General features: G+C 44.3%; 1 protein-coding gene across 1 annotated transcript in view; it reads left to right on the forward strand.

Annotated features, from left to right (window-relative positions):
- The window catches only part of LOC141113333 (glutathione S-transferase P 1-like), a 77,143-nt gene that overhangs the window by 33,959 nt on the left and 18,083 nt on the right, over positions 1 to 25,101 (forward strand). Inside the window, exons 4-6 of the mRNA XM_073606397.1 lie at positions 3,811 to 3,898; positions 4,760 to 4,863; positions 5,619 to 5,726. Coding sequence (XP_073462498.1) covers positions 3,811 to 3,898; positions 4,760 to 4,863; positions 5,619 to 5,726 — 300 coding nt within the window. The remainder of the gene's footprint in view (positions 1 to 3,810; positions 3,899 to 4,759; positions 4,864 to 5,618; positions 5,727 to 25,101) is intronic.

Here is a 25,101-nt window from a genome sequence, read left to right on the forward strand (position 1 = left end):
GGCCCTGGCTCTTTCTTCCCACAGAAGAGCCGGTCTGGGGATGCGGTTGTTGTGCCCCCCAGCCTACCCACCTTTCACGGGTTTCTAGCCCGGTATATGGGCAACTCGCTCCAGCTTTGCGGTGGCCTGGTTCCCCTTCTCCTTTGCTGTGCGCTGTACTTGCGCACCAGCGCCAACGTGTGTGGCCGCCTCTTCCATCCCCCTCCTCCTAGTCATAGTGGGGGAGTGTGGGGGGCGCTCCGGCTTCCTCTAACACCCTCCGCGGCTCTATCCAGGACGTGCGCTGTGTCCTCTCACAGAGGAGCCGCGCTGCTGATGTCCCCATGGGAGAGCTCGCCACCGGTGCCCACTGCAAAGATGGAACAAACTCCACCACCTGTCCAGCAAACCAGCCAGCCACACCGCCTCCCGGCGTCTTCAGCTCAGCTCCCCCTCACGCTGCATCTCTGGAGCTTCAGAGCGGAAGCAGGTATGAGGTCCAGGCTGCAACGACCTCTCACCTCAACTTCCGATCACGCCCGTCAGGGTTCCTCTCCTTATAGACTTTAACGGTGTTCACACAAATTTTTTACCAGTTTGCATGTTCTGCTGCGATCCGAACCAGGAGGGTGTTTGGCTCATCCCTAGCGACATACCAAAAAGACTTGCAGCTGTAATTGCAGTGAAAGGGGTTCTACAAAGTATTGACTCAGGGGAGCTGAATACAAATACACGCACTTTTCACATATTTATTTGTAAAAAATTGTTGAAAACCATTTATCATTTTCCTTCCACTTCACAATTATGTGCCACTTTGTGTTGGTCTATCACATAAAATCACAGAAAATACATTTAGGTTTTTGGTTGTAACATTACAAAATGTGGAAAATGTCAAGGGGTGTGAATACTTTTTCAAGGCGCTGTAAGTTAGGAGTTCAGACAACTCTGTATGCAGGCTTATTCCAGGTCTTTAACTAGGCATTGAAGCAAGGAGATTTTGTGTCCTTAAAGCGGAGTTCCACCCAAAAATGGATCTTCCACTTTAAGGGAGGTGACCCCCTGACATGCCACATTTGGCATGTCATTTTTTTGGTGGGGTTCCAGCTCCCACTTCCTCCACGGCACCGGAAGGGAGATCACCTCTCCCCCCTCCCTCTCGGCAATCATCTGGGACAGGTCACAGGTCCTAGATGATTGCCCAGGCCAGCCACGGTGCGGCTCGGACATGCGCAGTGGGTGCCCGGCTGTGAAGCCACAGTCGGGCACCCACAGTTACTATGCCGGCGCCGCAGAGAGAAGGGGGAGATGAGTGGGGCTTCATTCCCCCACATCGCTGGACCCTGGGACAGGTAAGTTAAAAGTCAGCAGCTGCAGTATTTGTAGCTGCTGACTTTTTTTTTTTTTTTTTTAAGCAGAACTCCTCTTTAAAAGCATATTTCCATTCTGTCAGTTTTCCTAGGCTCATAAATATTCATGAATACTAAGGGGTAGAAAGCAAACAAAGTACAGTTTTGAAAAACCTTGCCTGGTCCCTATAAAAACACTAGAGACCCATAAGGTCAGAATGCAGATACTTGCATATTGTATCGCGCTCGCCCTCCCAGATGCTGCGCCCCACATGGGAGGGTTTCTGCAGCTGAGACAGTGCTGTAAATCGAGAAAGCATTAGGCACCGCTAGGTTCTGATTGATATCATGCAGGCATATGAATCAGCAGTGACAATGCTGATAGCCATTCCCCCTTGAACATTTTTTTATCTCACTGTAGTGCAAACAGGCATAGCCTACATGAGAGTGTCAACTCTGCTCTGAATTTAGAAACTGTGCAGCTCCATTGCAATGCCTATACAAGAAGCTGCATATGACAGGAACTTTACTGGAAGATTCAATGGGTGTTTGTGGGACTTTGCAAGGGGACAAAGAGAATTATGTAAGCGCAGATGCACATTTTTTAACAGGAGCCTTTACTTTTACTTTTAAGTCCATTGCTGCTTCACTAAGTACAGGGCAATAGTTTCTGCTAAGGTTTTAACTGGGCCTTTGTTTTATGTTGCAATAACGGGGTGTAGAAATGTATTCTTGTGAGAGAAATGCCAGAAGTTACACATTGTTTTTTTTTAACTTGGTGTGCTGGCCTGAATTCAGATTAATTTATGCTGGATGCTCATTGCAGCAATTTAAATGTTTTAACCCATATAATACAAACATTTTTTAAATTCCTGCAGTATAATGTAGTTATGGGCTTCAAACCCTAGAAACTACTTGTTATGTCCTATAGTCCCAAATGAGACTACATATGGCATTGGTGTAACAGATGAAGTTTTAAAGTTTGAATATGATTGGTGGACGAGAAGCAAAAGTGACAAATTTTGGGTGTGACATTTTGAAATACTCTATAATCCACAATATGGTAAATTGTAAATTAGGAATAGTGGAACAAAGGAACATAGCAGGAGTTTTACATAGTACCAAATCAGGTTAATTTTTAACACTAAAACACACTGCAACTGGAAACTGTATGATTGCTATTGGAAATGTGTATGCTTTCTTTTCAGACTGTTTTATTGATCAGCCACTCTGTTTCACAAATAAAAGTTCTTGTCTAAAATGGTATGGTGATGCAAAAACCTATTCTGTAAAAACACGCTTACAGTCATTGAACAGGGCATGGAAGTTGAACTTGGCTTAGTCCCAGAGTGAGGAAAGTCATAAACCTTGATCAAAGAAGTTCACAAATTAGGCTGTTCTGGCTGATAAAAGTGTTAGCAGTCGCCTTTTTGTGGCCTCTAATAATGACCTTTACTTAAAGTTTACAATGGCTAACATAACAAATACACACATAGTTCTATTCTTTCTGAGTTTCCCTCTTACTTAGAATATTTCAGCAGAAGGCAGTGTGGAAAAATCAGCTGCAAATAATTTTCTGTTACTGTTTTCAAGATTATAGAACTGTATCTGAATCTAAACTACAAAGTAACATACTCCATTGCCTTAGAAAAAGAATAACCCTTTCTGTGTAAATATAAATAATCAGCTCCAATTGACTTCAGAGAGGTCTGCATTGACACCAGATTTTTTGCAATGTTCCACAAACCCACTTTGAACTGATCCTTATACTCCTTGTTATATTACATTTTTTGGGGTTTGTCAGTTTAAAGGCTAGAAGGAGGCATATACAAAAGCACGTAGCAGGGCTGTAAGACACCAATTTCCAAAATGCTAATTTGTCCTGAAAAAGTCCAGGGATTGGACAAAAAACAGGGCGGATGAAGCACTCACCCACTATATTGGTCTGTGACATCCCTCTCCATCCAGCTAATATCTTCTGTGGGAATTGTGGCAGCTCTAAAATACAAATCTCAGGTATGAGACATGGCAGAGACAAGCAAAAGTAAGCCTGTTCCTGAGTGCAGGGTGTCATGGGCCGGCCCCTTGAAGAGGTACTGCCATGGCACCATGCAGAGTCCTATGCTGGCATAATCTTGTTAGCACTGCTATTGGCATAACTGAGGTCCACGAATCGCAGGATGAAAATCAAAGAGGAAGAGTAACTGATCAAAGTTAGAGTATCAGGATCAGGACTATCAGGAGTATCAGGTCCACGAATCACAGGATGAAGATCAAAGAGGAAGAGTATTCTGTAGCATCAAGTGACAGACATGAACACTTTGGAAAAGGGTAAGTATTAAAAAAAGCTAAAATACTGTTGTGGAAAAGTGAGCCCAGAGTTGGGCTTTAAGATTGCCTACGTCTTTCAGCCCTCTCTATAATTGTATCCCCATCACACACCTACCTATCCTATCTGTATACTGACAATTAATGTCTCTTGCAGGTCTTTGGACAACTGCCTCAATTTCAAGATGGAGACTTTGTTCTGTATCAAAGCAATACCATCCTGAGGTACCTTGGATGCAAATTTGGTGAGAGTTCCGATCTTTTTTCTATTTAATTGCATACAAAACTCTTGACTAGCAAAAGCTTTCTAATACCACATATGTACACATGGGATGGTTTTATGGAAAAAAAATATTTTATTACAGAAGCTCTCTTTCACAAGCTAAGCGTCAGGGCTGTTAGCTTCAGCTACGGGCATGTTAATTTGGCAATACCTTTACTATATGATAATAAATTGAACACAAGCAAGGCTTCCTTTTGGTGATGTTGTCTGTGAAAAGTTATTTCACTTTCTATAAAAGTTAAAAACACAAACAAGTAAAAAAAAAAAAAAAAAAAAAAACACCTTTCTCTGCCTTCATGTTTTATTAAGAAAGCCCTGCGTAAGCTATAGATACATAGAAAATAGCTGCTCCTGACAAGTTGTTGTGGTGATGCTGAAACAACTGATGACAGCTCCTGGCAGCTACACCAGAAGGTCTATGGACCTGGAGTGGAAAGTCTCTAAGATGTGATTATTTTCTGCAAATTGCTTATTTTCTTTCTAGTAATTCCTTATACAAATACTGTTAACTGTGACTCTATCCAAAAAAATGTAAAACAAAATTGCTTTCAAAATATAAAGGTTTGTACTGACCTGTTATAACCCACTGCCAATGGCTGGTCTCCCCTGAAGAGTAATAGAATTCTTTATTTTGGGAAGCTTCTTTTGGATAGCTTTAGTGTCAATGAAAATGCAAAAGTCATGTAAATATGGCTTTTACTTAAACATTGCACTTTATAGCAAAGCGTAAAAGCATACTTAAAAAACACACACAAAATATTTCCTTTAAGTTCACGAATACTGTACATACTTGGGTCTAACACAAATTTTATTATCTCTGCAGGAATTGCTGGCAGTAACAACCAAGAAAATGCACTTATCGACATGGTGAACGATGGCGTGGAGGATCTAAGGCAGAAATACAGCCGCTTGATTTTTATTGAATATGTACTTATTATTACTACAGATTAATTAGATGGTCTAATTTGAAAAATGTGTTTTATTGCTCGCCACACGTCTTCTCCTTTGCTTCTAAATTAATTTAATTCAATTGACTTGCCCCATAAAGTGTCCACAATTCATAATTTGCAAGCAAGTTTTTTCTGCATTTCACTATATGTAAAATAAGTATGTAGGCAAGCAAACACAAGCCTCATTAAACAAAAACTCTCTTTACCTTCCCTTACTGAACCAAATTTTTCTTCATTTGTGTCTCACATGACCTCCCTCCCATTCACTGCAGCTCACAATGCAAAACAGACAAGGCAAACAGACAGTGCTGTCAATCCAAAACAAAGGGGAAGCACTAGGTGTGGCCCTGTGCTGATTGACAAGCTACAGGCTCAATGCTGAAAGCCATGCTCTCTACAATCCAAAGCCAAAACATTTTTATTGTTTGGGTAAGAGTTAAAACTCTTGATACTTTGCTATAATAAAATTACATTAATTCAACTCCATGTAGTATTTCTCAAACCCTTTGCTGCCTAGAAAACCCCATACGGGGGACAATCCCTTTTTCTTTTCAGAGTTAAAACTCCTGTCAGTTTTTTTGCACCTTCTCACCTCTTATTCGAAATTGTAATAAGTTTTGCCATTAGATACACTTTAAGTATACTTATATAATATGTATGCAGATATAGTGTGTATATATCTATTTAGGAAAGCACAGTTAACATGCAAGACTAATTATTTCCATTTTACAGGACACTGGGAAGGAGAAATACTTGAAGGATCTTCCTAATCAGCTGTCACCATTTGAAAGGATCCTTTCTAATAATGCAAAGGGAACCAAATTTGTAGTGGGAGATAAGGTAACGTCAGAAAAAGCAAACGCTTTTTGCTCTGAAATATGTTTCATGATTATTAAAGTTTTACACCTTTCTTGCAAATGTAGCTTTGTATGAGGAAATTATAGACACAGCATATATACTGTATGTACAGCTCTTCTAATACCAGATATCATACAATGAGAAAGCAACAGCAGTCATTTTGAGTGGAGCTCATCAAACTACCAGATAGGGGATGTGAGTATAGTGTGTAAATCTGGGGTTCCAACCTTTTGACCTTCTTGGGCATCATTGGAAGAAGAGAAATTGTCGTGGGCCACATATAAAGTACACCAACATAAGGATAGCTAATGAGAATACAAAATTGGCATAGTGGAGCTGTCAGATAGTAGGTATAATAATATATGAGTCCATCAAGTAAGTCCTTTTAGTGGAGTACCCAGTATAAATGCATAAATGGAGACAGGAGACCTGTATATAGTGTAACAGTCCAGAGACCAGGGAAAGCCTTTGTAGGGGAAGTTGAGAGAAGACTCTATGCAAAAAGAAGAGAAACGGTGCCTCTAGGTTAAAACTGTAACATTTTAATATAATACAGGTGCATTATCCACTTACAGAGAAGTTAGGGAGGTAAGGCACATGTCCATCCACACTGGCGTGGCGTCTGTCCCTGCGCAACAGTGCTCACACAGCTTATCGTAGCCTGGAGAAGAGGGATCCTGACCAGCAGGATCTCTGCAGGCAGAGAGATGGAAACGAGGCTTGGATTTGGCTGATTGTCAATGGTGAGGGTTGGAACGCGGTGTCGGGCGCGATGATGTCACTGGTGGGTTGCGACAACGTTTTGGAGTATCCACGCTGGCCAATAGGACACAGGGCGTGCTCCTTTCTCAAGCTAATAGGACATAGGCTGCTATCAGCCTTATCTGTGCCTCAGTTTGCTGCCATCTAGTGGGAAAAATATAGAATACTTCCTAAAAACAAACCTCCTAGATCTAAACTATTACAGACATATAGGTTAAAGATTAAAATATACATCAAGTGACATTATATCAAAATAAAAGTTCAGTTCATAAGATAGTTCATTATATAAGCAGTTAAAACATTAAAAACATTAAAAACCTTAATTCTATTAAATCTATTTCATGCAATAGTGGACCCAGAATGAATTAATGTTTTCCTGACAGACTCCATGACAGACTACGTGTGGGTTAACCCCGCCTCCTCTCCAATGCTATAGGACCCCACTCCCATAAATTTGAGCTCACCACTAGAGAGACTGCATTCCTTTTTTGTCCTCTTTGGATCTACAAACAATGCATTTACATTTTTCGGATGTCCAAATCGATCAAGGTTGTTGCTGGGCATACATCCTAGCAGTGTGATGATAGCCCAGGGCCCAGCCATGGGTGGGTGTGCGGCTCCAGGCCCCTATGTCCGGTGGTGGGGGCAGCCTTTGTATGCCCAAGCGAGGAAGCGGTGGATCAGCTGGCAGGTCTAAAGATTTATCTTTCCTCCATGGCAGAAAGTGTGATCATCTGTCTCCCCCTCACGTCCCCTCTTTCCTGAAAATTTTATTTTCTTTTGCTCTTGCCTCTATGGTGCCTGGAAGGCAGGTGCGTTCCAGGACACGGCTGCCACTTCCGGGTTCTGACCCGGTGCGCTTCCACGGTATGGCCAGGGACCCGGCGGTCGCGCAGGTGCTCTACGGCAGGTCACCATTACACAGGCGCGGACTGGACCATGGTGGTGACGTCATTGTGGCGGGGAATTTAAATCTCTGTCAGCCCCTGTCATATTGGGGATTCCTGTGGGCAACTTGCTACAGCTCCTCCATGCACCAGGCTTTCAGGTGAAGTTAAGCTCCAGCCTAGGGTTATGGTGCAGGGTGATGGGGGGGTCTGATATGGCTCTTAAAGGGGAAACTACACTGCATTTACATTCCTTTCTCCTAGGACGAGTGAGTTTTAACGCTCTAGGTGCGTGGGGTGTGAGAAAGGGGGAGCCAAGTCCACACTGGTATGGACATATCCCCTAAAGTCATGTTTTATTGGCCTATCTTTTAGCCCTTCCAGGTCAGACCGTGAGTTTACTGTCCAAAACGACAAGGACCTTGCCAGGCCGCAATGTCAATCTTCCTCATCCAGGTCCAGATGTTCCCATTCCTCCTCCAGACACCGCACCCACCGCCATGACAGCCGCTCTGATCACAGAGCCTGCTGGGGATGTGGGACATGAGTCCCGGAGGGCAAGTCACTATGTGATTTAAGTTATGCCCAGGTGGTCAGGAAAAAGGGATGGAAAACCAACAAATGGAGTCTCTTGTTAAGCGTGTGGTGCAATCCCTAAAGGAGTGGGATACAACCCAAACGCGGAGCCAGTCCACCACTCTATCTGGCTCCCTGGCTGACGATGCCCAGCAGGATCCGGGCCCATTCCAGCCTTACAGTGCCTCCCCCGGCTCTTCAGAAGAAATTGGAGGAAGATGATTTTGTCAGTGGCTTCGGCTTCACCCTTGTTTCCCCACTAATTAAGGCGGTCAAAGAGGCCCTTAAGTGGGAAGATCCTTCCACTCCTCCGGCTAAGCAAAGAAAGATATTTAAGCACCTGGGGAAGGAACTTTCTAACTTCCCGCTCCTTTCCGAATTGAAGGATATCATTGATGAGGAGTGGAGCAAGACAGACAAGAAGACTTCTATGTTAAGCAAAACCTCCAGATTATACCCCTTCAAGACAGAGGAAGTGAAATATCTGGAAAATTCCCCTCTTGTAGATGCAGCATTGATGCGACTGGCCAAACACGTCACTCTTCCTTTAGAGGACACTGTGTCCTTCAAGGGCAGGCTTGAGAGGAGAATAGAGACCTCAAGAGAATTTACGGGCTAGCCGGTATGGCTTGCAAACCCGCCTTGGCCCTTGCAGCTACGTCCAAGGCTATGGAACCCTGGACAGAAAATGTAGACTCTGTGCTCAAGTTCATCTCAGAAGATCTGGCCAAGGGCTCAGCAGTCCATGAATTGAAGCTAGCAGTGGCCTTCCTGAGGGAAGCTTCTAAGCGGGCCCTATGGTTGTGCACTTGGCTCGCTGATCTAGCATCTAAGCAGGCCTGGTGTAGGATCCCCTTTGAAGGGCCCTTATTGTTTGGTAACAGGCTGGATAGCGCCATAGCCCGGGTTTCCTACCCCAGGAAAGGGGTCTGTTTGGCCAAAGAAGCCTCAGCACAGAAGACGCAGTACTGAGCATTCAAGGGAAGCACGCTCTTACAGGCGTTTCAGAAGGAATTGGAGCAGAGGTCAGAGATCTTTCCAAAAGTCTGCTAAAAGCCAGGCATCCAGTGGACGAGAGCCGGCTGAGTCATTTTGAGATTGGGCCCTCCCAGGCTGATCGGGTGGGGGCGCGCCTGCTTCTCTTCCGGCACATCTGGGTGGCCTCGATCACAGACTACTGGATGATCAAGACGGTCTCCATAGGCCACACATGGTCCTTCACCAGTACTCCTCCCTGCAGATTTATCTCCACCTTGCTCCCATGGTCAGAAGAAAAGAAGCAGGTTTTACTGTCCTACGTGGATTCACTGATAGTACAAGGAGGCGTGGTGCCTGTCCCGAAAGGAGAAGAGTTTCATGGGGTATACTCCCCTCTCTTCCTTGTGCAGAAGAAAAACGGTTCATGGCACTCGTGATAGACCTAACTTACCTAAACAAGTTTATAAAATACGAAACATTCAAATTGGAGACTTTGTCTACCATCAGAACAAACGGTGCAGCCTGGCGATTGGCTATTCTTAATCGACTTAAAAGATGCCTATTTCCGCAAATACTCTGGTTCAGAGTCAGGCAAGAACATCTACAGTTCACTTGCCTCCCTTTTGGGTTGACAATGGACAACCTCACCCCAAGTCTTTTCAAAAGTTCTTCTGGCTGTAGTGGCCCTCATCAGAACAAAAGGGATATGCTTGTACCACTATCTTGATGACCTCCTGCTACTGTCCCAAGACAAGAAGTAGCTATTGATCCACAGAGAGCAGGTTATCACCACACTGCTCGAGTTTGGTTGGCTCCTAAACTTAGAGAAAAGCCATCTAGAACCAGTTCAGCACCTGGTATACCTAGGAGCCCAGTTCGACACGGTGGAAAGCACTATCTCTCTCCCAGTGGAGAAATCCCAGTCAACCGAGGGAGAATCTCACGGGCTCTGAGCTCATGCCTAAAGGCCTCACAGTGCCTAAAAATTATCGGCATGATGGTCTCTACAACCCTCATGGTCAAATGGTCCCTGTGGAGGTTACGCCCTTTCCAGACAGGATTTCTCGGTCAGCGGAACTCAGGGGACGGCAATCAGTCCATTCACATAACCTCAATGATGAGGAACGGCCTCTTCTGGTGGCTTCAGCACAGAAATCTGCTCACCTGCCACTCCATTGCCCCTTCTCATGGGTCACAGTCACTACCGATGCCAGTGGTGCTGGTTGGGGAGCCCTTTGCGGGTCAGAACTCGCTCAAGGCAAGTGGGATTCACAACCCGGGCTCAAACGTCCTGGAACTACGGGTAGCCTGGTGTGCCCTTCAATCTTTCACTCATCTCCTGAAAGGGGAGTCAGTTTTCCTTAGAATGGACAACATCACAGCGGTCTACTATGTGAAGGGGCAAGGGGGCACTCGGAGCTCCACACTGCTCCAAGAAGTCAAGCCTATCATGTCCTGGGCTCAGAAAAACCTGGCCAATATTTCAACGGTCTTTGTCCCCGGAGTTCAGAACGTCCAAGCGGACTTCCTGTCTCACACACAGTTAGACAATGAGTGGTCTCTTCACGTGCAGACGTTCAAATGGATCCTGTTTTGGGAGTCAATCCCAAAGTAGACCTATTATTATCCTCCTGCAACTTCAAGATCGAGAAGTATTACACTCGGGGCCTGTGACCAGGCCTTTGGAGTAGATGCCCTGACAGATCAGTGGAGCTTCAACAGGGCGTACACCTCTCCCCCGTGAAACCTTATCTATCAAGGCTCATAACTCTCTAGCCACCTGCTCGTTACAGCCAAACTCAAATAAGTAGGGCCACTCTGGGGACGCGGCAGGGTCGTCCTTTCTAGGGTTCTTGTTTTTTCCTCCCCTTCCCTTGGCCCTTCCCCTCCAAAGTTCCCCTCCTCCTTTCTCAGCACGGACTTGGGACCAGCCACGGTGGAGTTACCAACAACTTGGTCGAGTGAGAATGGTTCCCTCCCCTTCCCTTGGCCCTTCCCCTCCAAAGTTCCCCTCCTCCTTTCTCAGCACGGACTTGGGACCAGCCACGGTGGAGTTACCAACAACTTGGTCGAGTGAGAACGGTTCCCTCCCCTTTCCTTGGCCCTCCCCCTCCAAAGTTCCCCTCCTCCTTTCTCAACACGGACTTGGGACCAGTCACGGTGGAGTTACCAACAACTTGGTCGAGTGAGAATGGTTCCCTCCCCTTCCCTTGGCCCTTCCCCTCCAAAGTTCCCCTCCTCCTTTCTCAGCACGGACTTGGGACCGGCTACGGTGGAGTTACCAACAACTTGGTTGAGTGAGAACAGTTCCCTCCCCTTCCTTTGGCCCTTCCCCTCCAAAGTTCCCCTCCTCCTTTCTCAGCACGGACTTGGGACCGGCCATGGTGGAATTACCAACAACTTGGTCGAGTGAGAACGGTTCCCTCCCCTTCCCTTATGTAATATAATGAACCACCAAAGGTAAACTATATCACCTTCAATATGTTGCCAACATCCCAAATTAGTGCGGAAAAAACAAGAACCCTAGAAATAGGGAACTTTCGTACCCCCGGTACAATGGGACTTTATGGGCGAACAGAACAATTACGTTTAAGTAAAACTATTATTTATTTAGAAAAGACATAAAAACAAGACATACTGAACATAAATCTCTACAAAAGTGCTTATGCAGTGAATTTTCTTTCATATGATCATTATATACTTCCATCTATAGATACATGTTTCTCTGTAGGCCTAACATGTTTCAGGACGATGTCCCTTCTTCAGAGGCGTGTTGCAAAGAGAAATATTATATGTATGGAAGACACATTCAAAAAGCTGGTCCTTAAAATGAGAATAAAGTGCATAAGATATGCACACAAGCAAACTTTTATGTCATATGAAAAAAAGGGAATAATTTGATAAAATAGCAATGGCCATCAGTTAGCCGAATGGCGGGCGTGATGGTTATCCCCTGGATTCAGGAATAGCCCCGCAAAGGCCCCCAAATGAAGGAACGACCCTGCCGCGTCCCCAGAGTGGCCCTACTTATTTGAGTTTGGCTGTATCGAGTGGGCGGCTAGAGCGTCATGAGCCTTGATAGATAAGGTTTCAGGTTAGGCCTACAGAGAAACATGTATCTATAGATGGAAGTATATAATGATCATATGAAAGAAAATTCACTGCATAAGCACTTTTGTAGAGATTTATGTTCAGTATGTCTTGTTTTTATGTCTTTTCTAAATAAATAATAATTTTACTTAAACGTAATTGTTCTGTTCGCCCATAAAGTCCCATTGTACCGGGGGGTACGAAAGTTCCCTATTTCTAGGGTTCTTGTTTTTTCCTCTCCCCCGCTTCCGATCATCCTCAGGTTCTTACAGAGACTCCAAGTGGAAGCTGTCTAGGTGCTATTGATTGCACCTTACTGGCCGAACAGGCTATGGTTTCCCCTCCTGACTCATCTCAGCTTCCGGGCCCGGTGCCTCTTCCTACCAGGACAGATCTTCTTTCTCAGGGGGCAGTCCTGAACCTCTGTCTGACGTCATGAAGACTGATGGTCTGGTTCTTGAGAGGGAAAGGCTGGAATCTCGCGGGTGCACTTCAAGAGTGATTTTCACCCTCATGAGCTCGAGAAAAGAGAGCAAGAATAAAGTCTATGGGAGGATATGGGCCAAGTTTGTTGAATCCTCATCCTCTGTGGGCAGATTGTTCAGGGATCCAGGAGTCCAGGATATCCTTGGCTTACTTCAATCTGGCCTAGATCTGTCTCTAGCCATCAGCTCTCTGAGTTCAAGTCTCAGCTCTGTCAGCCTTCCCCCGGAACATCATGGGCGGTTCACCCTTTAATATTGCAGCTCTTCCGTGGGGTGACAAGACACAGGCCCCAAAGAAGACTAAGATTTCCCAAATGGGATCTTCCCCTTGATTTCGACACGCTGTCTGGTCTCAGTATCGCAGGATCAGCACCACTTTCTATCAAAGATCTTTCTGCAAAAGTTGAAAAACAAAATCTGTTGCGCTTAATAAGAAGTAAAATAAAAGCTGCTGACACAAAAAATCACTGGATACAATTGAGAAGATATTGGGGGGAGTGGTGCAGTGATAGGTAAAAATGTCCCCATAAAGGTAAAAATAAATAACAATAGCTGAACAAAGTCCTCTTCATCAGAAGGAAGTGGTGACACTTTGCTCAGCAAAATCCATAATGAAAGGACACTCAGAAGAGAGATGTAAACACCATCACCAACACCCAAACAAACTGACCCTTTCCGTCAGTGTATGGGTTATACACATGTGTAAGGAATAGATAGCAAGGGGCAATCTTCCTGGGATAGACCAACGATCCTCCAGTGGAGTAGCATAAACGTATTCTTTTCCCTCTGAACTAAATGGAAGGCTTTAGGTCTCCTCCTTGTGACAGGATTAAGAACCAGGTATAGTCCAGTGGGTATATGTATCTCAAGAATCGTGGTATGTAGGGAGTAAAGAGAAAACGTTCATTGCGCAAATTCCATCAAAAAGGATAATTTATTATATAAAAAGTAAAGAGCCACTCACATTTAATAAGAAGGTATGGAGCAATATGAAGCATCCAGCGCTTCTGGCCAAAAAGATGGCCGCCGTGTCACCGTCCTATCGTGTCCTGCATCGCCAATCTCTTGTCGCCCTTGTTGGTGTTTACATCTCTCTTCTGAGTGTCCTTTCATTATGGATTTTGCTGAGCAGAGTGTCACCACTTCTTTCTGATGAAGAGGACTTTGTTCAGCTATTGTTATTTATTTTTACCTTTATGGGGACATTTTTACCTGATTTCTAGCGCTGCAACACTCCCCCCAATTTCTGCAAAAGTTGCCTTCCTAGTTGCCATCACTTCGGCCAAAAGGATTTCGGAGATCGGGTTCTTGGGTCAGTAAGAATCTTTCTTGATTGTCTTTCCGGACCAGGTGGTCCTCATCCCTATGCTCGGCTCAAACCCGAAAGCTACTTCAGTGTTCCATGAGAACCAAGAAATTGTCCTACCTACATTCAGGACCCCGGGGTCCTCTGAAGTTCATCCTCTGGATGTAGGTGAAATACTGAAGGAATACTTGCAAGTTACTTCCTCCTTTAGACATTCTGACTACCTGTATATCTTGCACTCAGGCATTAACAGAGGGAAGCAAGCTTCACCCAGAACGATTGTGGCTTGGATTGTGTGCGGCCAGTCCATCCAGCAAGCTTATAGGGGCAAAATCTTGGCTCCTCCAGAGGCAGTGACGGCACATTCTACCAGGGGTATGGCGGCGTCGTGGGCAGCAGCCTGGCATGTGGCTGTAGATGTCATCTCTAAAGCGGCCTCATGGGCCTCCATTAATGCCTTTATGTCACATTATTGCATAGAGCCTGCGTCTCTATCTTCTGTGAACTTTGGTTTAAGAGTACTGTCAGTTGATGGGCTAAATTAAATTTCTTTTTGATCTGTATACCCACCCGTGTGGATTGGGTAGTTATTTCCCACACGTAGTCTGCCATGGAGTCTGTCAGGAAAACGGAAAGTTTATTATTAATACTTACCATAATTTTCCTTTCCACCCATCGGTCAAACAGTTGGCTAGTTATGGAACGCAGTCTCTAGTGGTGAGCTCAAATTTATGGGAGTGGGGTCCTATAGCATTGGAGAGGAGGCGGGGTTAACCCACATGTAGTTTGCCATGGAGTCCATCAGGAAAGGAAAATTACGGTAAGTATTGATTTTCCATTTTTAATGTTTTAGCTGATTATATAACAAACAACTAACTATCAAACTGAACTTTTTTTTGATATAATGTCACTTGATGAATATTTTAATTTTTAATCCATATGTTGTTTGATTTTTTTTTTGCACATATCATCTGTAATAGTTTAGATCTAGGAGGTTTGTTTTTGGAAAGTATTCTATATTCTTCCCACTAGATGGCAGCAAACTGATAGCAGCCTATGTCCTATTAGCTTGAGAAAGGAGCGCGCTCTGTGTCCTAGTGGCCAGCTCACATGCCCTAAATGTCGTCGCGACCCACCAATGACGTCATCACGCCCGACGCTGCTCTCCAGCCCTCACCATCGACAATTAGTTGAATCCAAGCCTCGTTTCCACCTCTCTGGCTGCAGAGATCCTACTGGTCAGGATCCCTCTCCTCCAGGCTAAGATAAGCTGTGTGAACGCTGTTGCACATGGAGGGAGGCCATGCCAGTGTGGATGGACTTGCCTCCCTAACTTCTATGTATAGTAAGTGGATAGCACCTGTATTTTATTGAAATGTTACAGTTCTAACCTAGAGGCACCTGTTTCTCTTCTTCAATGAGCAGAAAAAGTTGGTTAGATCACAAGTTAATGATCACTGATATGGATAATGTACCTATCTGAGTAATAGAAATTCATTTTTTTTTTAATATATTTTTTATTGTAAAAGTAAAAGAGGGCAACATAAAACTATTCATATTTAACACTGCTTTTGATAAACTAACGCACATTATCTGGTTATGTAGTAGCACTTCTCAATAAATCCTCAAGATGCTCATCAAATCGCACTAATTAACGCTAAAACTGTATTTACTCTAGCTATGGTGCAAAAAATACTCTCAAAAAGAATTTACTATAGCTCCCTGCTCATCAGATATTTTGGTTCCAATGTTGCCCTATTGTGTTTCACCCTTGAAAATAGTGGCTCACAAATAATTTGTTGCCGAAAACTGATGACATGAATAAGGCATGATTGTGAAGAGTGGGATATTTTTCTTTGGGAAGATAAAACTTATAAAAGTCATGTAAAGAGACACCGGGGGGGTCATTTACTATAGCGTCGCATGCTAATTAGCGTGAATTAGCTCTAATCGCATTAACCACTTGAGCCCCGGACCATTATGCTGCCTAAGGACCAGAGGTCTTTTTCCAATTTGGCACTGCGTCGCTTTAACTGCTAATTGCGCGGTCATGCAATGCTGTACCCAAACGAAATTTGCGTCCTTTTCTTCCCACAAATAGAGCTTTCTTTTGATGGTATTTGATCACCTCTGCGGTTTTTATTTTTTGCGCTATAAACCGAAAAAGACCGAAAATTTTGAAAAAAAATGATATTTTCTACTTTTTGTTATAAAAAAAATCCAATAAACTCAATTTTAGTCATACATTTAGGCCAAAATGTATTCGGCCACATGTCTTTGGTAAAAAAAATGTCAATAAGCATATATTTATTGGTTTGCGCAAAAGTTGTAGCGTCTACAAACTAGGGTACATTTTCTGTAATTTACACAGCTTTTAGTTTATGACTGCCTATGTCATTTCTTGAGGTGCTAAAATGGCAGGGCAGTACAAAACCCCCCCAAATGACCCCATTTTGGAAAGTAGACACCCCAAGGAAATTGCTGAGAGGCATGTTGAACCCATTGAATATTTATTTTTTTTGTCCCAAGTGATTGAATAATGACAAAAAAAAAAAAAAATATTTACAAAAAGTTGTCACTAAATGATATATTGCTCACACAGGCCATGGGCCTATGTGGAATTGCACCCCAAAATACATTCAGCTGCTTCTCCTGAGTATGGGGATACCACATGTGTGGGACTTTTTGGGAGCCTAGCCGCGTACGGGGCCCCGAAAACCAATCACCGCCTTCAGGATTTCTAAGGGTGTAAATTAATGATTTCACGCTTCACTGCCTATCACAGTTTCGGAGGCCATGGAATGCCCAGGTGGCACAAACCCCCCCCAAATGACCCCATTTTGGAAAGTAGACACCCCAAGCTATTTGCTGAGAGGCATATTGAGTCCATGGAATATTTTATATTTTGACACAAGTTGCGGGAAAGTGACACATTTTTTTTTTTTTTTTTTTTGCACAAAGTTGTCACTAAATGATATATTGCTGACACAGGCCATGGGCATATGTAGAATTGCACCCCAAAATACATTTAGCTGCTTCTCCTGAGTATGGGGATACCACATGTGTGGGACTTTTTGGGAGCCTAGCCGTGCACGGGACCCCGAAAACCAATCACCGCCTTCAGGATTTCTAAGGGTGAAAATTTTTGATTTCACTCTTCACTGCCTATCACAGTTTCGGAGGCCATGGAATGCCCAGGTGGCACAAAACCCCCCCAAATGACCCCATTTTGGAAAGTAGACACCCCAAGCTATTTGCTGAGAGGCATGGTGAGTATTTTGCAGCTCTCATTTGTTTTTGAAAATGAAGAAAGACAAGAAAAAACTTTTTTTTTTTTCTTTTTTCACTTTTTTCACTCACTATACCTCTCAGCAAATAGCTTTGGGTGTCTACTTTCCAAAATGGGGTCATTTGGGGGGGTTTTGTGCCACCTGGGCATTCCATGGCCTCCGAAACTGTGATAGGCAGTCAAGAGTGAAATCAAAAATTCACGCCCTTAGAAAGCCTGAAGGCGGTGCTTGGTTTTCGGGGTTCCGTACGCGGCTAGGCTCCCAAAAAGTCTCACACATGTGGTATCCCCGTACTCAGGAGAAGCAGCAGAATGTATTTTGGGGTGTAATTTTACATATTCCCATGGCATGTTTGAGCAATATATCATTTAGTGACAATCTTGTGCAAAAAAAATAAAAAATTTGTCTCTTTCCCGCAACTTGTGTCGCAATATAAAATATTCCATGGACTCGACATGCCTCTCAGCAAATAGCTTGGGGTGTCTACTTTCCAAAATGGGGTCATTTGGGGGGGGGTTTTGAACTGTCCTGGCATTTTATGCACAACATTTAGAAGCTTATGTCACACATCACCCACTCTTCTAACCACTTGAAGACAAAGCCCTTTCTGACACTTATTGTTTACATGAAAAAGTAATTTTTTTTTTGCAAGAAAATTACTTTGAACCCCCAAACATTATATATTTTTTTAAAGCAAATGCCCTACAGATTAAAATGGTGGGTGTTTCATTTTTTTTTTTTTCACACAGTATTTGCGCAGCGATTTTTCAAACGCATTTTTTGGGGAAAAAACACACTTTTTAAAATTTTAATGCACTAAAACACACTATATTGCCCAAATGTTTGATGAAATAAAAAAGATGATCTTAGGCCGAGTACATGGATACCAAACATGACATGCTTTACAATTGCGCACAAACGTGCAGTGGCAACAAAATAAATACATTTTTAAAAGCCTTTAAAAGCCTTTACAGGTTACCACTTTAGATTTACAGAGGAGGTCTACTGCAAAAATTACTGCCCTCGATCTGACCTTCGCGGTGATACCTCACATGCATGGTGCAATTGCTGTTTACGTTTGACGACAGACCGCCGCTTGCGTTTTCCTTAGCGCGAGAGCAGGGGGCGACAGGGGTGCTTTTTTTTTTTTTTTTTTTCTTTATTATTTTTTGCTTTTTTATCTTATTTTTAAACTGTTCCTTTCATTTTTTTTTTTTTTTTTTTTTTTAATCATTTTTATTGTTATCTCGGGGAATGTAAATATCCCCTATGATAGCAATAGGTAGTGACAGGTACTCTTTTTTGAAAAAATTGGGGTCTATTAGACCCTAGATCTCTCCTCTGCCCTCAAAGCATCTGACCACACCAAGATCGGTGTGATAAAATGCTTCCCCAATTTCGCAATGGCGCTATTTACATCCGGCGAAATCTAAGTCATAAAATGCTCGTAGCTTCCGGTTTCTTAGGCCATAGAGATGTTTGGAGCCACTCTGGTCTCTGATCAGCTCTATGGTCAGCTGGCTGAATCACCGGCTGCATTTTCAGGTTCCCTGTTGAGACAGGAGAGCCAGAGAAAAACACGGAAGACGGTGGGGGGGGCATTCCCTCCCACGGCTTGTAAAAGCAGTCTAGAGGCTAATTAGCCGCTAGGATTGCTTTTACATGAAAGCCGACCGCTGGCTGAAAAGAATGATACCAAGATGATACATGCATCATTCTGGTATAACCACTCAAAGTTGTGAATGGCGTACCTGAAGACAAAAAAATGGTTAACAATAAAGCACAGTAAACGGTAAAGTATAAAAAATTGCATATCTGAAAAGCAAACATGATAAAACATAATAACAATAAAACATTGCAGAATAGAATACAGTAAAAAAGAGCAGAACAATAGAGAGAGAGAGAGAACAATAAAACGACAACTATTTTTTTAAATTTTATATATATTTTTTTTTTTTTTTACACTTTTTTTGTAACTAACTTTTATAACTGTAACCGGTTCCAGGTTCGGGTCTCTCAAAATACGATGGCATCTTGGGAGACCCTGTGAAAGTGTGTCCTAGTCTGTGGAATGCTGTACCCTACGTTAATACTCAACTAGTGCATAGTAGCGTTCAAAACATTCACCAAAGCAAAGACCAGGATTGTCAGGACAGGAGGGACAATAATAGCGGGTGTCACGCCTATATTCGCGCTTGCTGCAGACACAACATCTTTTTTGGGGGGTTCATTGGGTAGGGGTACTCGGGAGGACATAAAGAAAATGCCTCTCATGCAGCCGACTGCATTTGGTTGGGGATGTGAATGGGGGAAGTACGGGCGCTGCAGAAGCGGTGGTTTCCCAATTAGGATTGGCGAATGCAGCAGGAAGGGCACTATGGGCACGACGGGCCTGTGTTTGTCTTTTTGGTGGCAGCGGGACACTACTTGTGCTTGCCACCTCACCAGCTTGAACTGCACTTATGGGACTCGCCACGTCACCAAGTGTTACTGCAGTGCTGGTTTGACTACGACCGGGGTGTACTAGGCCGCTGGTGCTTGCCAGTTCACCAAAACGCTACCAAAAAAACTGTTAGCGATCGCAGGGATTAGGCCTGACTCTGCAAACGCTGCAGTTATGCGTTTAGTCTTTTGTAAGTGACAGTGATCGATCGATACTGCACTTGGCTGGGCTGGGCTGGGCCGGGCGGAGGGGCAAAACGCAGGTGCTAGCAGGTATCTGTGCTGATCCCGCTAACACTGCGTTTTTGGGAACCCTAAACTGCTGGGGACGCTAGTATAGATCTGATCGGATCAGATATTGATCCGTTCAGATACTATACCACTAAGGGAGGTGTATGCTGCATGCGTGGGTGTTAGTGCTACTGGCGCTAACCTGATGCTGCTTGGTTCTGGTGCTTGCCAGTTCACCAAAATACTACCAAAAAAACTGTTAGCGATTGCAGGGATCAGGCCTGACTCTGCGAACGCTGCAGTTATGCATTTAGTGTTTTGTAAGTGTCAGTGATCGATCGATACTGCACTTGGGTGGGCTGGGCTGGGCCGAGCGGAGGGGCAAAACGCAGGTGCTAGCAGGTTTCTGGGCTGATTCTGCTAACACTGCGTTTTTGGGAACCCTAAACTGCTGGGGACGCTAGTATAGATCTGATCGGATCAGATATTGATCCGTACAGATACTATACCACTAAGGGAGGCGTATGCTGCGTGCGTGGGTGTTAGCGCTACTGTCGCTAACCTGACGCTGCCTGGGGCTGGTGCTTGCCAGTTCACCAAAATACTACCAAAAAAACTGTTAGCGATCGCAGGGATCAGGCCTGACTCTGCGAACGCTGCAGTTATGCGTTTAGTGTTTTGTAAGTGACAGTGATCGATCGATACTGCACTTGGGTGGGCTGGGCGGAGGGGCAAAACGCAGGTGCTAGCAGGTATCTGGGCTGATCCCGCTAACACTGCGTTTTTGGAAACCCTAAACTGCTGGGGACGCTAGTATAGATCTGATCGGATCAGATATTGATCCGTACAGATACTATACCACTAAGGGAGGTGTATGCTGCGTGCGTGGGTGTTAGTGGTACTGGCGCTAATCTGACGCTGCCTGGGGCGACGCATATCACCGCCGGGCAATCAGGGGGCTAAACCTTTATTCGGTAATAAACGGCGAGTGCCCTGACACTATAAAAAATAAACGAACTAACCAGCGTCACCCGTAACACTTATACGGTGATCAGTGGTGAAAGGGTTAACTAGGGGGCCATCAAGGGGTTAAAACATTTATTCGGTAGTATATGGGGGTCCCTGACGCTATAAAACGCTGACGGCGAACCTAAATATTTACGTCCCTAACTAGCCTCGCCAGCGACACTAATACAGCAATCAGAAAAATGATCGCTTAGCGACACCGGTGACAGAGGGTGATCAAGGGGTTAAAACTTTATTAGGGGGGTTAGGGGGGTACCCTAGACCTAAAGGGGGGTAACAGTAACTGTCCCAACACTGTAACTGTCACAAACTGACACCAATGCAATAATCAGAAAAAAAAAAAAAAAAACCTGCTTGGTGTCAGTTTGTGACGGGGGGGGGGGGGGGTGATTGGGGGGGATCGGGGGGCGATCGGGGGGGGGGGGGGGGATCGGGGCGTTTTGTGTGCCTGGCATGTTCTACTGTGTGTGTGTAGTGTTGTGCACTCACATAGATGTCTTCTCTCCTCTGGCCGGAACGGAAATTACCGAGCCGAGGAGAGATGACATCATTTCCTTTGCTGCTGTTTGGCATACAGCAGCAAAGGAATGTTGTGATTGGCCGGCGGTAATCGCGAGCGGGGGGCCACGAACGGATGGCCTCCCCCTCACCTCCGATCGCCGTGGGACGAAAGACGACCGCCTCGGGCACCGGGGGGGGGGTCCGATCGGACCCCCCACCCGCGGAAGGCAAATCACGTACATGTACGTGATTTTGCCTGTCCGTGCCACCTTGCTGACGTACATCGGCGTGAGGCGGTCGTCAAGTGGTTAATTAACGCTAATCTGTATTTACTATAGCTATGGTGCAAAAAATACTCTCAAAAAAGAATTTACTATAGCTCCCTGAACACAATTAGCACCCAAACCATGACTCTTGTTAAGACCACAACTACTGCACATGGAAATAATGTTTAGAGCATCGTATAATTGCCTAAATGGTACTGAAATATGCAGTATATTGTTTAAAGATAATCTGCTTTTAAACTGTGTGAAAAAGTGATATCTACACTGAAATATCTTTAAAAGTCTGAGAAGAGATAAATTCCCTATCTCTTTACAACTAGGTGCCAACACAACCGAGCATGCTCAGAAGGCAAACTACTATTTTCAACTCCCATGGCTTTTTTTTTACCAAGAGTTATAGTAAATACCAAAATGAGCGCTGGGTTAAATTTTTTTTTTGGGAGTGAGAGTGAGAATGCAAGTTTCAGCCATTCATTCTAATGGTACAATTATATCTTCAGCAAATAAATAATTTTCAGATGAAATGTATCTTTCTCTCAAAAAAATTGTGTTTGAAACTTCTTTTTCATCTATTTTGTTTTTAAGAATGCTAAAATGTGTAATGTTTTCATGTTTTGGTAAAGTATATTTTTCTCGGTCTCTTTCACTTGATCTCAATCTCACAAAAATCTTTACCCAAACTCACACAAGTGTCTTTACAAACCACAAACAATACCATTGCTGATGCAAATTTAAAATGAGTCTAAATTTTGTGTGTTTTTTATTATTTCCAAATGATCATAATTTGAGCCCCAAAAAAATGTGATATGCGTACCAACATCAGAAATAAAAATGCAATTCCCAATAATCTGAGGGTAACGTCACTATTCTATACTCACACACCAAGAGCCACCAAATATCACAGAATAAATCAAGAACAATAAATCTGACTAATGTAATTCCACCACCTATATGTCCAAAGAAATGCAGTATAGGAGGGTTCCACATGTAGCAGCTCAGTGGCTTAGAGGTTAGCATTTCCGCCTACCAGCACTGAGTTTCTGGGCTCGCATCCCAAACATTAGGGATGGGCGAATGGTTCGACCCAAGCATAAGTTCGGGCTGAACTTTGGTTGTTCGAATGTTCTGCGAACACCGAACAATATGTGGTGTTCGGGGCAAATTCGAAAGCCGCAGTCTATGGGACACTAACATGAACAATCAAAAGTACTCATTTTAAAGGCTTATATGTAAGTTATTGTCATAAAAAGTGTTTGGGGGCCTGGGTCCAGCCAAAGGGGACATGTATTAATGCAAACATTTTTTTTAGAAGTGCCCATTTTTTCGGGGGCAGTGACTTTAATAATGCTTAAAGTGAAACAATAAAAATTAAATATTCCTTTAAATATCATGCCTGGGGGGTGTCCATAGGATGCCTGTAAAGTAGCGCATCTTTCCTATGTTTATAACAGTGCCACAGCAAAATGACATTTCTAAAGGAAAAAATGTCACTTAAAACTGCTCGCAGCTGTAATGTATTGTTGGATCCCGGCAATATAGATAGAAAAAAATCACAAATACGAAAAAACAATGGCATGGATGTCACCCCCAAAATCCATACCAGGCTCTTCAGGTCTGGTATGGATATTAAGGGGAACCCCGCACCCAAATGTTTTAGAAAATGGCTTGGGGGTCCCCCAAGCACTATATACTCTGAACAGCAGCATATATACACTATACGGTCCACCCTATATACTCTGTAGAAAATTGGGCCCTAGGTGTTGGTGGCACCAGAACACTGTAACCTCTCACAGATACTCTTGTTGGAAGCAGGAACGGGCCCTGCGTTGAAATATTATATCAAAAGTTGTAATTACATGCCTCTGTTGAACAGGGGCAGACAAATTGGGCCTTGGGTGGCGGTGGTGGTGCCTTAAACCAAAAATATTGTTGGAAGCTAGCATCATCAAGATTGAGGAGGAATAGGATAGTCCACATAGGCAGTCTTCAAGGGATCCCACATTCATAGCAAATTAAATCAGTTACATCATTATCAGGTGCTTGATAGCTGCTGATCCAAGACTGATTCATTTTTATGAATGTGAGCCTATCAACGGAGTCTTTGGACAGGCGCACTCTTTGATCCATTACAAACCCTCCAGCAACACTGAATGTGTGTTCAGAAAGCATACTGGATGCAGGACAGGCCAGTAGCTCAATTGCATATTAAGCAAGTTCTGGCCATTGGTCCATCCTCAAGACCCAGTAACCCAGTGGATGCTCTGTTGGAAAGGTCTTCAAGTCTGCTCTTGCCCCTAGATATTCCTGCACCATGTAATGCAGACTCTGGCGATGCTTGCTTGAACCGATCAGACCTTGGCGCTGAGGACCGAAAAATTGTTTAAAGGCATTGTTCAGCCGTCCACCTTCTCCACCACTCTTCCTCTGACTTAATGAAACCTCAGCAACACGTTGTCCAGCACCAGGAAATTGTAACCTCCCACGGTCTGGAAATGTGTTGCACAAACCTTTCTTCAAGGCCTCTTGAAGATGTTTCATCCTCTGCTCCCTCTGCAAAGGCAGGATGAGTTCTGCAACGTTACCCTTGTAACGTGGATCAAGAAGGGTTTCCAGCCAGTAATGATCCCTCTCTGTGATACCGCAAATCCTAGGGTCCTTTCTCAGGCTTTGCAGAATCAGGGAGGCCATGCAGCGTAAGTTTACAGAGGCATTCGATTCTGAGTCCTCTGGGTCACTAAGTATCACATGATCTGTAACTACCTCCTCCCAGCCACATACAACTCCTTAGGTTTCTAGGGACTGAAAGCCATCCCTTGAACCCTTGAAGACTGCTGCTGAGTGTTATCCTCTACATCCATGCTGACACAATTCTACTCCTTCTTCCTGTGTGTTTGGCGGGCCCGCAGGAATGCTATCTGCATAAAGGGGGTCTTGAGAGGAAAGGAAGTCCTCCTCTTCCTCAGGCTGTTCTGCCTCAAGTGCCCTGTCCATGATTCCACGAAGCGTGTGCTCCAACAGGAAGACTAGAGGGTCAGCGTCACTGATGCATGCATTGTTGCTGCTCACCATCCTTGTGGCCTCCTCAAATGGTGACAGGACAGTGCATGCATCCTTGATCAGTAGCCACTGATGTGGCGAAAAGAAGCCAAGCTCCCCTGACCCCGTCCTGGTGCCATACTCGCACAGGTACTCATTGATGGCCCTCTGCTGTGTGTGCAGTCCCTGCAGCATTGCCGACATTGAGTTCCACTTGGTGGGCATGTCACAAATGAGGCGGTTGGTGGGCAGGTTGCATTCCCTTTGAATGTCAGCCAGCCGAACACTGGCATTGTATGACCGGTGGAAATGACCACATACTTTTCTGGCCTGCCTCAGGAGATCCTGTAAGCCTAGGGACCTGCTCAAGAACCACTGCACCACCAAATTCAGGACGTGTGCAAAACATGGAACATGGGTCAAGTGTCCCTGTCGGAGGGTGGAGAGGAGATTGGTACCATTG

Source organism: Aquarana catesbeiana, linkage group LG01, assembly GCF_042186555.1.
Source record: "Aquarana catesbeiana isolate 2022-GZ linkage group LG01, ASM4218655v1, whole genome shotgun sequence".
In the NCBI taxonomy this organism is placed as follows: Eukaryota; Metazoa; Chordata; class Amphibia; order Anura; family Ranidae; genus Aquarana; species Aquarana catesbeiana.